Source organism: Carica papaya, chromosome 8 (assembly GCF_054855325.1).
Source record: "Carica papaya isolate Zhongbai chromosome 8, ASM5485532v1, whole genome shotgun sequence".
NCBI lineage: Eukaryota > Viridiplantae > Streptophyta > Magnoliopsida > Brassicales > Caricaceae > Carica > Carica papaya.
Window position 1 is genome coordinate 34,221,555 of NC_142316.1, and position 16,654 is coordinate 34,238,208.

General features: G+C 35.3%; 3 protein-coding genes across 14 annotated transcripts in view; 1 reads left to right on the forward strand and 2 right to left on the reverse strand.

Annotated features, from left to right (window-relative positions):
• The window catches only part of LOC110811658 (RIBOSOMAL RNA PROCESSING 5), a 41,303-nt gene extending 38,958 nt beyond the window's left edge, over positions 1 to 2,345 (reverse strand). For all 4 annotated transcript variants that reach the window (XM_022038210.2, XM_088210272.1, XM_022038209.2 and 1 more), the window contains exon 1: positions 2,191 to 2,345. The gene's annotated coding sequence lies outside the window, so the exon portion shown is untranslated. The remainder of the gene's footprint in view (positions 1 to 2,190) is intronic.
• An 8,446-nt stretch (positions 2,346 to 10,791) lies between these two features.
• Positions 10,792 to 16,363, forward strand: LOC110811719 (serine/arginine-rich SC35-like splicing factor SCL30A). 9 transcript variants are annotated; one of them, XM_022038285.2, is made up of 7 exons: positions 10,792 to 10,904; positions 11,578 to 11,745; positions 12,250 to 12,327; positions 12,905 to 13,069; positions 13,267 to 13,389; positions 13,482 to 13,601; positions 14,242 to 14,570. In XM_022038285.2, exons 2-7 carry the CDS (start codon positions 11,597 to 11,599, stop codon positions 14,351 to 14,353), a joined length of 747 nt encoding a protein of 248 aa, XP_021893977.1. In that variant the 5' UTR covers positions 10,792 to 10,904; positions 11,578 to 11,596; the 3' UTR covers positions 14,354 to 14,570. The 9 variants fall into 9 exon arrangements, with proteins under 9 accessions (XP_021893977.1, XP_021893976.1, XP_021893980.1 ...); XM_022038284.2 differs by having other exon boundaries at positions 10,820 to 10,964; XM_022038288.2 differs by lacking the exon at positions 14,242 to 14,570 and having other exon boundaries at positions 10,821 to 10,964; positions 13,482 to 13,824.
• Positions 14,970 to 16,183, reverse strand: LOC110811718 (F-box/kelch-repeat protein At2g44130-like). The gene has a single exon (XM_022038283.2). The coding sequence runs from the start codon at positions 16,181 to 16,183 to the stop codon at positions 15,161 to 15,163; it is 1,023 nt and encodes a 340-aa protein (XP_021893975.1). The 3' UTR covers positions 14,970 to 15,160.
• Positions 16,364 to 16,654: the final 291 nt, after the last annotated feature.

The following is a 16,654-nucleotide window of genomic DNA, read 5'->3' on the forward strand; positions in this document are numbered from 1 at the left end:
ACTACTTTGTTAGATCATAACATTATTAAAGATGAGAATCTTGAGAACGTCATTGATACACTAACTCTCTTATAAATCTTTTGTATATGACTGATACCCGCTTTTTTTGTACCTTATTAGTATATACATCACACTTTTTATCTCAAAAAAAAAAAATTTCTTTTGTTCAATTTTTTTAGATGATCCAAAAGGTAGCCAAAGGATAAGTCTTAACCTCTTAACCCCTTGGATGCCTCTCCAAGAACAAAGCTCCTCCTTCCATGATCCAACAATCACCAAACTAAACCCTAATAATCATAAGCCAAGCTCCTAAGTCGACGTGCAAACGGGCGCCACAAGAGGATGTGATTACAGGATTTTGTATCTCTCTTACACAAGTAGCATTTGTTCACTAGAATTTTCCTCTCCTTATCAACTTGTCCAAAGTTGTAATGCATTCCCTTACTACCTCCCACATTCCCATGTTAAAAAGGTCAGATTACCTTTATCTTCCAAGTCTCTTAATCTGGAAAATCTTCCCCCTCCATCTCACAAATGTTCAAATTTACATAATATGACTTCACCAAGAAGACTCACAAATAGTTCAACTTCCAAATTGGTTTGTCTACAATTGTGTGATCCACTTGTCAATGAAAGTGATTCCATAAAATTCATATATCTCCTTCGTCTCCAAATCATTTAAATTTCTACTCAACTCTAAACATCATTCTTCATTACCTTGGGGACTCACCAAAGACTTCTTGACAGTGGCATCCCTATTGCAAGCTATAGTATAAATACTGTGAAATTGTAGGGACAAACCCCTCGCCATCCCAAACCCAAAGGACATAATTGCCATGAAATGAAATAGGACTACAAATTAGTATGGGGGAGTGAGATCTAAAAAGGGGGGGATCGCAGCTACCAATAATACTCGAGCAATTATAGCTCTAGGTATGCAATCCAAGATCCAAAGAGCCCCTCTCAGGTTTCCACATCTCACAATTTCGGGCCACCAATGGCTAATGATATTTTAACCAAATAAATTGACAAAAGAATTATGAAGACCTTATTTGATTATAAATGTTATTCTAAAGATGTGTCAAGCAATATCATGCTATTTCTTAGTCTAGAAAGAATCTGCTAAATTAATTTATATATAAAAAAGGAACAACCCAAAATATCTATTCCTCTTGTGTAGCCATGCGTTACGTAAGAGAATACAAATTGAAAGCTAGACAACCAAAGTCAGCTATTACTTTGGGAAGGCAAAACAGAAATATCAAAAGAGCAAAAGGAGGGATCAAGAATATCAAAAGAGAATACAAACCCTTGTGAGAACATGTTTCTTGCGCGGAGATTTATGGTAAAATAATTCAGAAAAGATTGATATTCCTTTGGATATACTAACTTGAGTTGACTCCAATCACATTTATTCTCTTTTTTTGCCACATTTAGGAGGAAATAAAGTGAAACACACACACACACACACATGAAAACCTAATGAAGCCAATCATTCTGACACTGAAACTGAAGTGCAAGCTAAAAATAAATCTGAACTAAAAAACTTCTAGCCACCTCTTGCCAAGTGCCATTATCTGTAAGTTTCTGAACATTGACTTGAATTATTGGTAAGCAGAGTTACTAAGCTATCAACCATCAAGAAAGCGTCTGTTCTTTGTTCCAGATTATGAAATCAATTTGACAAAAATCAATTAAAATATCTAAGACATTTCATATTAACAGAAGAAAAAAAAAAGGGGGTAGGGGGGAGGACAGGAAAAATAGAATAAACCAACCAGCCTAACAATAATATCACGGACAATATCAAAAACGGTAAATTCACATACACGAAAACTGAGCATCACAGAAAAAGAAAACAATTTCTTCAAATATAAATCTGAGATGACGTATATCTCTACATGAAAAAAAGGAAATAGGGTAGTGTTACTTCCACTATAGCTGCAACAAAGAAAAGGTAGGGTTGTGCGTTGTAGAAACAGAAAACTGTTTTGTACCCTTTCACAGACTAGAAGTATGAGAAGACGATAAATAGTTCTAAATGCTTTTTTTCTCAGAATACTGATAATAATGAAAATAATAACTCTAACACAACTATCTCCATTAGCAGCTGATACATCAATGTTCTAGCCATTCTCTAACATAGCTCAAACCTAAAGCCAAAATAGCATGTCAAGCCAAGAGAAGAACCTGACAAAGTTCAACAATGGTGACGGCGGCAAGACGTGCGACTTCACCGGTTCGGTCGATTACCTGCCAGATTACTTCATGCAAAAGTGGAAAAGGGAGCTGAGAAGCGCTGAGGTTTTGAGAAGAGGTTTACTGGGGTTTTAGGAAGTCGCATAAGGTCATTTAATTAAATAAATAAATTGGAATGAGGTTTGGGGAAGAAGAGAATCAGGGTCGGGTCGGGTCGGGTGAATAATACTATACATCATTTGTTCCCTAGTTACTTGAATGTCATTCAAGCCCAGAGGGCCTGCAAATTGAAATATTTTTAAATAAAATTGCTAGAACATTAGAATAATTACTCTAATAATAAAACTTTCAGATAAATTATTTTTAAATAAAAATATTAATTTTAAAGTACCAATTTGATCCTAATGTAAGGAATACCTCGTTATATAAAAAAGATGCAATCAATACATAACTACACCAGTAACCCAAGTTAATTTGCGAGTTTTTTAAAACTATCTGTGAAATATACGCGAAATACATACAAAATCATCATAAAATTATCATATTTGTCGATCATCGATGAACTAATCAAACTAACCAATCAAATTTAACTTCAATCGTTATGTACTGAACATAAGTAAAGATTTTAATAATAGTCGAACGATAATAAAAAATTATAGTAAATCTCGCAATTACTTGTATTAAAAAATAAGTATGCGTAATTCTTCATTTTTTTTTATTTTGTATTTGTATATAATGTGGCCTTATTCTTATTTTTTTTTATTATTGATAGAAACTCTCTTATTAAAACTCTACGAATCAATTAAAACTTCGTATTTATACTAAAACTACAATAATTCAATAAATTTTTAATTTAAAATCCAAAAATACTCTGAATAAGAATTATTGGATGATCATTTATTCAATGAATATAATATATATAACGACTAAAAAATAAAATACAAAGAAGTGTTTATTACTTAAATAATTTATCATAAAATTGTTAATAATAAATTAATATAATTCTTATTTTAAAACTATTAAATTAATAATATAATTTAATATAAAGTTAAAAAGATATTCACTGAAAATATTATTCAACTATTATAGCACAAATTATTTATTTATTTATCTATCTAAATTTTTTATTTTCAACTTTTGTTTTAACTTAATAAAAAGCCTTTGATTTAAAAAAAAAATTATTTTTGAGTTAAATATTATTCAGATTATTTTATAATAAATATATACAAAAGTAATTTATGTTAATAAATTTAATAGAAAATTAATTTTTGAAGAAATACTAACAAAACAAAAATACACAAGTTCTCAAAATTATTTTAAATTTATGTTGTTTGTATTATATAATAAAATAATAATCTAAAAAAATAGCTACATGGTGGAGCGGTTTAGCCTTTTCTCAATGAATTGGGCCAAACAATAAAATTACAGACAATGTAAACAATTAAAAAAAAAATCACAGTAATTTTCTCAAATAAAATTATGATTTTTTTTTCAAAATCAGAAAACGGTTAGATTTATTAGAAAAAAATATAACCTTTATGGAATTATAAGCTTTAAGAAATCGTACTCCTTAATCCAACATGTCATTTGCGACTCCTGCAATAAAGATTTTATTCCTTATATCACAGTTTTCTCGTAACCTTTTTTTCTCGCTACAAATATGTATGATTGATCATAACATTTAGTTTTTTTTTTGTTTTTAATTTATTTTTTTTTTGTATTATTTACATGTTTCTTGTGTTGCTTGGATTCTTTTTTATTTTATGTAGTAAAGATTTTATTCTTTCTATTATTGTTTTCTCAAAGTTTTTTCTCTCACAACAAACAGGTATGATCGATTCTATCATTTGATATGATTTTCTATGTATTTAATTTATTTTATTCTGTCTTCTTTACATGTTTCTTGCATTACTTAAATTCTTTTTCCCTTCATGCAGTAAAGATTTTCTTCATTCTATCGCTGTTTTCTCAGTCATTTCTCTCGCTACAAACAGGTATGATTGATTATAGCCTCTAGTATGATTTTATTCGTATTTAATTTATTTTCTTTTGTCTTTTTTATATATTGTTTGCATTACTTGGATTTTTTTTTCTTCTTACAGTAAAGATTTTCATCATTATATTGTGTTTTATCATAGTATTTTCTCTTGCTACAAACTGGTATGATTGATTATAGCATTTGATATATATTTTTTTTTCAAAAACGGAAAATAATTAGATTTATTGGAAAAAATATAACCTTTATCGAATTAGAAGTTTTAAGAAACCGTACTATTTCTGCTTGCATGTCATTTACGACTCTTGAAGTAAAGATTTTCTTCATTCTATTGCAGTTTTCTCATATTTTTTTCTCTCCCTATAAACATGCACAATTGATTATAGTCTTTAGTATAATTTTCTCTTTATTTATTTATTTTTTTGTCTTCTTTATATGTTTCTTGCATTACTTGGATTTTTTTTTTCCTTTACGCAGTAAAGATTTTCTTCCTTCTATCATTATTTTCTCACAGTCTTTTCTTTTGCTACAAACAAGTATGATTTTTTCTATATTTATTTTATTTTATTTTGTCTTCTTTACATGTTTATTGCATTACTTTGATTTTTTTGTCCTTCCTGCAGTAAATATTTTGTTATTTCTATCACTGTTTTCTCAATCTTCTCTTTAGCTAAAAACAGATTTTGGTATGAATTTTTTTGTATTTATTTTATTTTATTTTGTCTTATTTATATGTTTCTTGCATTGCTTGGTGTAACGATCCTGAAAATTTCAAATGAAATAAATTATAAATTTAGTGCGGAAGTGAAATAAATAGTTAGGATTTATATTGCTTACATAATAACTTAAAATACCAAATAAGGCTTACGGGAATAACCTTTCTAAAAGAACAATTAATAACCAATAAAATAATTTAAAAGTAAACGACTGAACGTCCTACTCGCAATTCTCTTGTGGATCGGGCTCTGAATCATGATCCTCTTAATCTGAAATAGTTAATGAAAGAATGAACTACACTAATCCAGTGAGAATATCATGTTAGTCACTGACACATAAATGAAAGTTGATAAAAATTATAAAAATAACTAATGAAGTTCTTAATTAAGCAAAATCGTTTATCATAAATAAAATAATTTACCGCCTACTTAATGTAGTGAGATTTTCAAAAATAACCTATAGAGACAATAACATAGCACATATTATAATTTCATATGCAATATGTTTGAATAACAATTTCTTTTTTTATCAGTCTACTGGTATCCATGGGGTTCATAGGGATGTCCCCACAACACGTGAACTATTTTTTTTAACATTTTAAATTAACGGGTGGTTCATATACCCTATCCGGTATAAGTGTCAAATTACTAAACCTCAATACCCCGTCCGGTATGAGCACCAAATTACTAAATCTCGATACCCCGTCCAGTATAAGGCAATGTTCACGATATGATTTTCTATGTACCCGATCCGTCCACCATCTCCTAAAATGTCCAACAAGGCTGCTATTTTATCCATTCACTTAATCAAACAGTTTTCTGACTTCCTTTAATTTTCAGCTTCTCAATTCAATCATAATCACATTAAGCAAGCAATACATGCATTTAAACTATAAGATCAATTAATCAGATATTATCATGCATTTAAACTATAAAATAAATCAACAAAATCAACAGTGAATAATTTTCGGTTCTGGCTCCAGTAGTAACATGTAATTAATCATGGATATTTTCTAAACTACCCAAAATACCGTATTATTATTATTAATTAGACTTCAATTCCATAACAAAGAATAAGGTAAGGGATTCTTACTCAAATTGATATCTGAAATATTAAACTTGTTGACTGCGTCTACTAACGGTTTCCAGATTCTCTGAATTTTTCTTTGGGGATTAAATCGCGCTTCAAATACCTAGAAATATTCTAAAAAATCCAAAATCAGTGTTAGTACCCTTTTTCGGTCAATTTCAGAATTTCGGCACCGCCACCCGCGACGGTAGTTTGTCTCAGGTTGGCTGTTTTCGGCATTTGTATCAATTCCTATGTGAAAACATGTTAAGGACCTCAGTTGGCCCAAAAAAATAAAAATAAAAATTGAAATTCACCGGCAGCGAGGTTCTCCGGTGCGGCAGTTTTGCCGGCTCATCTTTGCTGTTTAGTGTTTTGCTTCGGTCAATTTGTAGAAAAGGAAACGATGATTATAATTGTGGAAGAATTATGCATAACGAGAATCAAGAAGGGCCTCATTGGATGCGTTTTTTGTATTTTTTCGCAGCGACTCCGCTAGGCGTTGCCCGTAGTTTTTGGCTAATCCGTCGATTTTTTTGTTCCGATTTGGACATGAGGGTGTTTAAAATCAAATTTCGAGTAAAGAAATTTTTTTTTACCTCTTTTGGTGGTCGTAAGTGGTTCCGATGCGGCGACGTTGGCGGTCGGCTTCCTTTTTGGCGATTGGGTCTTCTTCTTCAGCGAGGGGGTCTGGCGACAAGAGTTAGGGTTTGGTGTGAAGAAGATTATTTATATCTTTCGTCTTTTAATTTGGGTTATTCATCGCGTTTCATCTGGACCGTCCGATCACGATTAAATAGGAAATGGATCTGAATCGTTCATCGTGATTTAATCTGAACCGTCTGATCGTGTTTAAATAGAAAGTGAATCTGAAGCTTTCATCGCGTTTAAATCTGACCGTCCGATCACGTTCGGGGAGGGAACGAATTTAGATCGTCCGTGCGTGCGAGAACAAATTTGGATCGTCCGATCGCGGACATGCAGATTGCCCGTGTGGCACCGTGTTCGCGTCCCTTGCCACGCGGCATACTCTGATTCATCGAGACTGCTGACTGTGCGTCCTACATAGTACAATTTTCCTAAATTGTGTTTTAACCTTCAGTTTTTGAATTTTCTTTCAAAAATACTCCCAGAACCCAAAATTTCACTAATTGTTCTTGAAATTATTTTCAGTTTCATCATTCATTTAATTTTCTTCATTTTTACATTAATTAATAATTTAAAAAATTAAATATTAAATTTTATACATTAAATAAAAACTCAAAAATTATATTTACACACTAATTTTAAATATATATTTTTTTAAATTAATTAAGGGCATTGTACGTGGATTCTTTTTTCCTTCCCACAATAAATATTTTATTTCTCCTATCGCTGTTTTCTGAAAGTCTTTTCTCTCGCTACAAACAAATATGATTGATTATAGCATTTGTTATGTTTTTTTTAGAAACCGAAAACAGTTATATTCCTTTTGAAAAAATATAACATTTATCGAATTACAAGCTTTAAGAAACCATACTCCTTCCTCTTGCATGTCATTTGCGACTCCCACAGTAAATATTTTCTTTATTCTATTATAGTTTTCTCAAAGTCTTTCTCTCACTACAAACAAGTATAATTGATTCTAGCATTTGGTATAATTTTCTCTGTATTTAATTTATTTTTTTTTGTTTTCTTTACATATTTCTTGTATTGTTTGGATTTTTTTTTCCTTCCCACAATAAAGATTTTATTCCTTTTATTACCATTTTCTCATAGTTTTTTCCCTCGCTACAAAGAGTTATGATTGATTATAGTTTTTTTTTATGATTTTTTTGCATTTATTTTATTTTATTTTTGTTCTTTGTGTAGCGCCCGGAGAAAAGGGGCCGAAAAAAAAAAAAAGCCACGTCGGCAGCCACGTCAGCAGGCCCGGTCAGCAATCCCGGCCAACCGGGGCCTGCCACGTGGCAAGACCACGTCACTCCGGAACGGGCCACGTTGGCGATCCGCGTGAGCGCGATCGGACGGCCCAGATGCAATCGCACGGACGGCCCAGATTCAATCAAAAATGGACGGCCCAGATTAAAACAAAATGGACGGCTGAGATCAAAGGGCAAGGGGTTATAAATAGAACCCCCACACCAGACCACAAACCCTAGCCGCCTGCCGCTCGCCGGAGAAGACGAACCAGAAGCCGGCCGCCGCCACCCGCCGCCGCACCGGAGGAACTTCCGACCGCCGATCGAGATAAATTTCGTACCCCCGACTCGTTTTTCCACGCTGATTCCTCCTGTGGCCAAATCGGAGCCAAAATCCCGGCCAAACGGCCGGAATACACGGCCGAAGCCCAGCGGCGCCGCCGCGCCCCTTCTCGATTTTTGCCTCGATGAGGCCCTTCCCGGCCTCCGTTTGATGCAATTTTTATATCACCGTGATCACCATTCTTTTCTCTACAGGTTGACCGGATCCGAATCACCAAAACACGAACCTCGTCGGAGAGCCGCCGCACCCGAGAGCGCCGCCGCCGGTAAGCTCTATTTTTCCGTGATTTTTTGGCCCCCCGAGGGCCCTAGGGTTGTTTTCTCACAGGGACCGATGCGAGTGTGGCCGAAAACAGCCAACCCGAGGTGACTCGCCGTCGCCGGAGCACGGCGAAGCCGCCGTGCCGGAGTTGCGATTTGGGCCGAAAGGGGCCCTGGGCCTAATTTGGGATTTTTTTTTGGAACACGTGCAGGTACCAGTAGTACGTTTCAGTTCCCCGAGGAAAATTCAGGGAAAATTAGGGACAGCCTGCAAGCGCACTGTGAAGCCGTGTTCGGACCCCGAAACGAGTAAGGACCCCTCACCCTATTTCCTATCACGGTATTAAAGTTCAAAATGATAAAACGGTATTTCTTGAATTAACGAATGTGTGAAATTGCTTAAGGTGGCTAATGGAGCCCGAGTCTAGTGTGATTGGTGATTTACTGTTATTTGGCCTGTTTACAGCTTTAAATGCAAAATGAGGTTTGATGTGTTCATTTTACAGATTTGTGTGCATATACTACGTTTTTATTAATTATGGGTTGAATGATTGAAAAACTGATACTATATGTTGTCTGTTTGGCATGAATTACGATTTGCTTGTTTAAATGTGAATTGGCGATGCTGATTGAGGGAAAGAAGAATGGAAGATTGTATAAATTGATAATTGTGTAATGGGGTCAGCCTGACTAGATATCCTGGGAGATGGTAGACGGACCGGATCCGTAGGGAACCCTACCGGGATTGTGGTCTCACATGCCGGACGGGGTATGGAGATCTTATGGTTTTGGTGCCCATACCGGACGGGGTATGGGGACGGCCCGTTTCACCTTCATACCGGACGGGGTATGGGGACGGCCCTGGAAACTGATTATGAATGTTAAAGGTTAACGGGTAGCGGGACCCCTATGGACCCCCACGGATACTAGTAGGCTGGTAAATGATAAAAAGATATGTTGTATAATGATTGAATTACAAGAGGCGTGATAAGTGTTATGTTTTACAGCTTATATTATTCCATGATTATGATAATGTTATTGTTTTTCTTATATTGTTTCATAAATTCCACCGAAGTAAGTGGATGGTAAATGGTTTTATTACTGATAAACGAGTTTATTGTGAATTATGCTCAATTGGTCTTTTTGTGTTTTCTACCCACCTTTACCTCCGTGACGGTGAGATATCGTGATGTTCTTACTGGGCTAGTGTAGCTCACTCCTTATTTAACCATTTCAGATCAGGAAGACATGGTTCCCGAGCCCGTTCCGCAGGAGGACGACGAAAGGGATGCCTAGAGACTCTGTAGTCATACTCATAGCTTTATTTTCGAGTTTCTCTTTTAGTTAGTTTAATCTTTTATATTTTAAGCACGTTTTTAGTTTTCGTGTAAGGGATATTAAATGAAATTTTGATCTCGCTTCCGCATTTGATATATTTAAATACTCATTTCATTTTAATATTTCCGGAGTCGTTACACTTTACATGTTTCTTACATTGCTTAGATTCTTTTTTACTTCCTGTAGTAAAGATTTTATTTGTTCTATCATTATTTTTTCAGAGTATTTTCTCTCCCTATAAATAGGTATAATTGATTTTATCTTTTGGTATGATTTTTTCTGTATTTAATTTATTTACATATTTTTTGCATTGCTTGGATTCTTTTTTCCTTCCTATAGTAAAGATTTTTTTCCTTCTATCGTTGTTTTCTTAGAGTCTTTTGTCTCACTATAAATAGGGATGATTGATTCTAATCTTAGAAACAGAAAACAGTTAAATTCATTGTGAAGAAGTTCGTTGAAATGATATATACTCAAATAAAACTTTGCTTTCCACATGTTTAACAGCCACATAACTATATTTACTTGAATTGTATGAAGTATCAACTTGTGATGTAAATTACAATTAAAATTTTTAATAAAAGACCGATAAAATAAATAATAATTGAACTAACTTTTAATAATATAATAACAATTTTTTAAATTTAAAATTTTCCAAAAAATTTAAAAATTTTGATTTATTATTTTTACAGTTGTAATACATTTTATCTTATTTATATATTATTTATATAAAATTTATAAATTATAACAATTGGATACTAAGCTTAATAAATTTATTTGAATGTCTATTTTTATTTTTTTTTTAAATTTTAAGGTATAGTTTATGGAGACAAGCAATAAAACTAAAATAAATAATTGGGCCAACGCAGGAGACAAAGGGCCGGAATAACGCAGCCCAAGCTGTAACTGAAATTGGATGGCTTGATTTTTCCCACACCATGAGGATCCATGCAGCCGCGCAGTACAGAAACAAATCTAAGATGAAGGGAAGCTTCTCGAATATGAAGGTTTGAGAAGCCATATTTCCGTGTCTCATTCCTTTTTGCATGCCAAAGTGATCATTTGCGACTCCCCCTCCCCCAGTAAACATTTTCTTCCTTCCATCACCGTTTTCTCAGATTCCTTTCTCTCGACACAAACATGTCCGGCTGTGTATTTCTTTATTTTTAAATGAGTTCTTTCGGTTATTTGAATTATCGTTCTTCTTTCGATTTCTTTCGTCTCTTTATGAAGTTGAATTTGTAGATGATTAATTCTAACGTTTGGTGTGATTTTCTCTGTATTTATGATTTTTCTTTGTTGCTGTATAATACATTTGGGAATATTGGTGTTTTCAATTCTGAGTTTTGAGGTTTTTTTGTCCTCCGGCAACGGGTATGTTTCTTGCACGAGTTATGGTTCCTTTGGTTCTTTTTTTCTTCGGTTAGGAATTCAGTAGAGCTTTGGTTTATTGTTGTGGTTGGTATCTGTCCAAAATCTTTTGGCTGTGTTGGAAGAAATAACATTCATCATGGATTATGACATGAATTTTAAAATCATAAGAAGATTAGGAAAATGTTTTATGTACTAAAGGAGATCTTGTTATCTTGTTTTACATGATGCCTTTCGAGAAAGTACAGTCTCTGTTTTTTCACCCATTAGATCTATATAAGGTTCGAAAATAAATTGTTTAGTCAGAGTTTGTGGAGCTTTAATTTTTATAAAGTGTAATAGTCAAATATTTTATGTTCTGTGATTATCCTTATTCTGATGTAGATTGTGGCATTAGTTGAAGATGAGGGGCAGAAGTTACAGTTACAGTCCCTCGCCACCAAGGGATTATGGTAGGAGAAGGCGCAGCTCCAGCCCTAGGGATCGATATAGAGGCCGGGGCAGGGACCTTCCAACAAGTCTTCTGGTTCGCAACTTGCGCCATGACTGCAGGTTTGTATCTTACATTTCCACTTTGGATTACGAAGAAAGATTTGGATAGTTTTCTTTTCTGTCCGTTTGCTTTTTTTTTTTCAATTGCATGTTTTCAGGTCTATTGTTAATGATAAGCATGTAGATGTTGATATTAGCTTGCCAGTTTACTTATGAAAATGGTTTTTTATTAGTTAGAATTTCTGAGGTTGGTTACTCTAATACCCCTTTCACTATTTTGTATAGATTATAGCTTTTTTATTTATTTTTTTATCAGAAACATGCTGTCAAAGACTAAATAGGAGTTTAGAAATTTATGATAATTCATGTCTTGTCGATTTGAATTTTTATGTTGTATCCATCCCCAAGCATGTCATAACCTAAAGCAGGATGCCTGGTCCAACTTTCTGCTTTTGGATGCTAGGAACCAATTTTGTTTGTCAAATAGGAACTTAACTTTTGTATTCTATACAGGTTTTTTTGTAGTATGCTAATATGAAGCTTCTGATTGTACACAATTTGCAGGCCAGAAGATTTACGTGGACCATTTAGCCAATTTGGCCGCCTTAAGGATATCTATTTGCCTCGAGATTATTATTCTGGGTAAGATTTTGTTCATTTACACTAGGATCTTTTTTGCCTCTTAGTAAAATTAAAGTCATTCAACTGTGGCAATTTGTCCGACATCCTTCCACCTCAATAGTGTACAGTGATGGGTTTGTTTCTTCATAAAATAATATTGGTTTGTCGGAATTTGGTTGTTTTTATTCAAAGTGTTGAAGACACCAATGAAGTAATTAGAGTACTGTGTTGAAGACAACTATGAAGTAATAAGAGTACTCTGCTGAAGACACCTTCAAATAATGAGTACTATTCATGATGATCTTAATATACATCAGGAATGGAAGGAAGTTGTGTGTGTGAATTCATTGTGAAGAAGTTCGACTGAAGAATATCTACTCAAATAAAACTTTGCTTTCCACAAGGTTAGCGGCCATATAACTATATTTACTTGAACTGTATGAAGTGTGAACTTGTGATTGTATTGATCTTCCTTATTTCCTACAGTGTCGGAACACGGTTGTGGTTGCTTGCCCTCAGCAAGCATGTCTGTTTTATGATCAGGGCTTTTACACCTTATTTTCTAATCTTTTTGAAACTCATTGTACCAATGTTGCAGGGAGCCTCGTGGTTTCGGCTTTGTCCAGTATATAGATCCTGCTGATGCCGCAGATGCAAAATATCACATGGATGGTTATGTTCTTCTCGGTCGAAAAATTACTGTTGTATTTGCAGAGGAAAACAGAAAGAAGCCATCAGAAATGAGGGCAAGAGATCAATATAGGTACTCATGGGAATTTTAGCTTTGAGCAAATATTTGGCTTGGTGACTAGTTAAGTTTGGCTTGCACTTCTCACATGCATACATAAATTCATCTATGTGAAAATAATACAGCCACAAAAGCACATTGATGAATACACACACATTTTGTCGATGTACTCGTTTTGTGTTTTGATGTGTTGACAATAAGCTTGTGGTTAGGCACCGATCATATGACCGTGGGCAGTCTTCTCTCCGTTATTCCCAATCACCACTCTATAGACGAAGTTATTCTCGTAGTCCAGATTATTATTCTCCTTCTCCACGGAGGAGGCACTATTCAAGGTATACATACTGTCATTTTTGTTGGTTTTCATCTGATTTTACTTTTGCAGGTTGTGTGTTTGCTAAGAACATAATCTATTGTCTTACTTCAGGTCAGTATCTCCAAGAGATAGAAGATACGGGGAGCGGTCTTACTCAAGGTCACCATATGGGTCGAGGAGCAGAAGCCAAAGCCCACGTAGGAGCAGGAGCCCCAGTCTAGGCTACTCTAGGTGACTGTTTGAATTCTATATTACTCTGTGCATTATGAAACAACTTCTACTCTTGGAGTGGAGTTAGGATGATAACTCAATTTCTGCTCTATTTACTGGATGCATAGAGTATAACTTGATTTTAGTTTTTACTATTTGACGTACAAATGATGGTTGACTGCAGAAGTGTTTTTTCTGGACTTGATAATTAATCTTGAATGCTTTGGGGTTCTGCCCACAAGAATTTTCCGCCTGTATTATTTATTATCCCCTGATTCCTGTTGTAATTTTAGCGCATAAAATCCATTCATAGGCAGAGATCTTCCCAATTTGCCCACGGTCATATGATCGGTGCCTACCACAAGTTTATTGTTAACACACCAAAATACAAAATGAGTATCTCCAAGAGATAGAAGATACTGGAAGGAGTTTTGCACATTGTCACCATATGGGTCGAGGAGCAGAAGCCAAAGACCATGTACGAGTAGGAGCCCGAGTCTAGACTATTCTAGGCGGCTGTTTGAATTCTGTATCACTCTGTGCATTATAAGACATTTTCTACTATCAAAGTCGAGTTAGAGTGATAACTCGATTTCTGCTCTGTTTACTAGATTGCATCAGTATAACTTGATTTTAGCTTTTACTCATGCTCGCCATATAGGTCGAGGAGCAAAAGCCAAAGCCCACGTAGGAGCAGGAGCCTGAGTCTAGGCTATTCTAGGTGGCTGTTTGAATTCTGTATCATTTTGTGCATCACGAGACAATGGAGTTAGGTGATTACCAGATTTCTGCTCTAGTTACCGGATGCATTGAGTATAACTTGATTTTAGTTTTCTACTAGTTGGCGGAGACATGATGTTTGACTGCAGACAGATGATGTGTTTTTTTTTTTTTTCCTGGACTTCGATAATTAATCTTGAATGTTTTGGGAGTCCGCCCACAAGAATATTTCTGCCTGTATTATTTATTCTCCCCTATTTCCTGTTGTAATTTTAGCTCATAAGATCCGTTGCCAGTTCAGGAGCCAAATTCAGATCTAATAGAAAGTGGCTGTAAAGCTTGACCCCATGCAGTGTCAGATCAAACGATGTATTGATCCAAAGCTGTTCTCATCTTCCTTCTACCTAATGGCATTAGCAATGAATCAAGCAAGTACTTTAGAATTGAAGTTTGATTTTTTTAAAAAAAAATTCTATTAGATTTGAATTTGATTCCAACTTTGATTTGAATTTTATTTGATTTGACTGTTCAAAAAATTTGAGAGGTTGAGCTTGACTCTAGAAAAAAGTCAAATCTGAACAAGTTCAAACTTGAGCTCTAGCTCTGGTTGGTCAAATAACCATTGGAGATGATAGAGCATTCTTTTTTCTTCTTTTGGGTGATAAGAAATGAGGATCGTAATTTCATCCAGGATAGAATCCCATTAAGAAACCAAGCTAGTTGCCACATTCTACAACAATATACCTCTCTATACAAAAGCCCCATTAGAACTAACATAATATTTTAGTGTAGTGACACACAAAAACAAGACGTGATATAAATACACACACAAAAATAAAATATATACACAAGAGTCTACTTCAGATCTCAACACAACACCCAGACTGCACGAGTCCACAGAACTCATCGACTACTTCCACCTTCTTCAACTTTCCATTCTGCCCTTCTACTACAAAGATCCCTTGCGGTCCACCTTGGTAAGCCGAACCGGACAAGACGGTCCGGTCGCTCACCTGAACAGCACAAACCCCATCCCGCACCCTCGGGTCTTTCTCCGCCCAGCAGATCAGCTTCCCATCTTTGTCTATACCCAAGTATGATCTCGCACTCCGGTCCGTCTTCCATGCCTCCTCTACTCGTTTCCACTCACCCGTTCTCAACTCATAAAACTCAGCGCTCCCTTCGAAACCCCCCTGACTCTCCGTCCTATACCCGCCGACCACCCAGAATTCTCCCCCTATAACAATTCCTGCACACTCGTCTCGCTCCTGACTCATCCGAGTCAGCTCAGTCCACTCGTCGCTGCTCACGTCGTAAGCCCACGCTGAACTCAATGCGTTCTTGTTATTATCGTGGCCTCCGGCTACTAAAACCCGTCCTTCTACTTCACCGATGGCGAAGAAGGAACGAGTCTCCGGCATGTCCTTTCCTTGTTTCCATCTCTGATTTGTGAAATCATACACGAAAACATCATTTGTCGGCTGGTAACTCGCGGGTTCCCATCCTCCCATTACTACGAGCTTCCCTTCCGAGCTTGCTACCTGGCAGAACAAGGGAAGCCCATCTGGGTATTTGGGAATTGGGTCAATCCGGTCCCAGGTTTCATTCACCGGGTCAAACAAGGTTATAGAACACCTAGGAGCTCCGACGGGTTTGAGGTCGTCTGAACCAGGATGAACCGGGAGTGATTGGATCAAACAAGCGGTTTTATGGGTTTTTCCAGTTTGCTTCCTTTGGTAGTAAAACTCCTTGCTGTGAATAAGCCGCCGCCAGCGGCTGCACACTTGGGTGGCGACTCGGTGAGTTAAGTGGTGTAACCGAGTCAAGCACTCGAGGGCAATTTCTTCAGGCAAACCCGGAATCAGCTCCGGCGACTGAGTCATTGGTTTCTGTAAATTTGCTGATTATGATGATGGAGATGAAAGGAAGTGGAAGACTCAGAGAGGTGAGTGATGTAGAGACTGACTCATGGGTTGAGCTATTTATAATCTCCATGGATGCAATTGTGATGGACATAATTTATCTATTGGCTGCCACTTGTTTGATGTAGTTTTGTTTTGTTTTGTTTTGTTTTTTTTGTTTTTCCCAAAAAAATTGCATTTAAAATTTTCATTTTCTTCTAGAACACACCTTATCCAAAGTTCGTGAACTTGTGGTTTTCTTTTCTTCCCAAAAATCATCTTCTCCTGTTTATTTTAGTTAGAGCTGGATCAGCAATAATGCTACGATTTTTTCATAATTTTTTTTTTTTCTGTTTGTTTGTATTTTTAAATACATATAATTATATAATACTGTTAATTCAAATAATAATAATAATAATTATTAAATATTAATAAATTATTATTTAAATATAA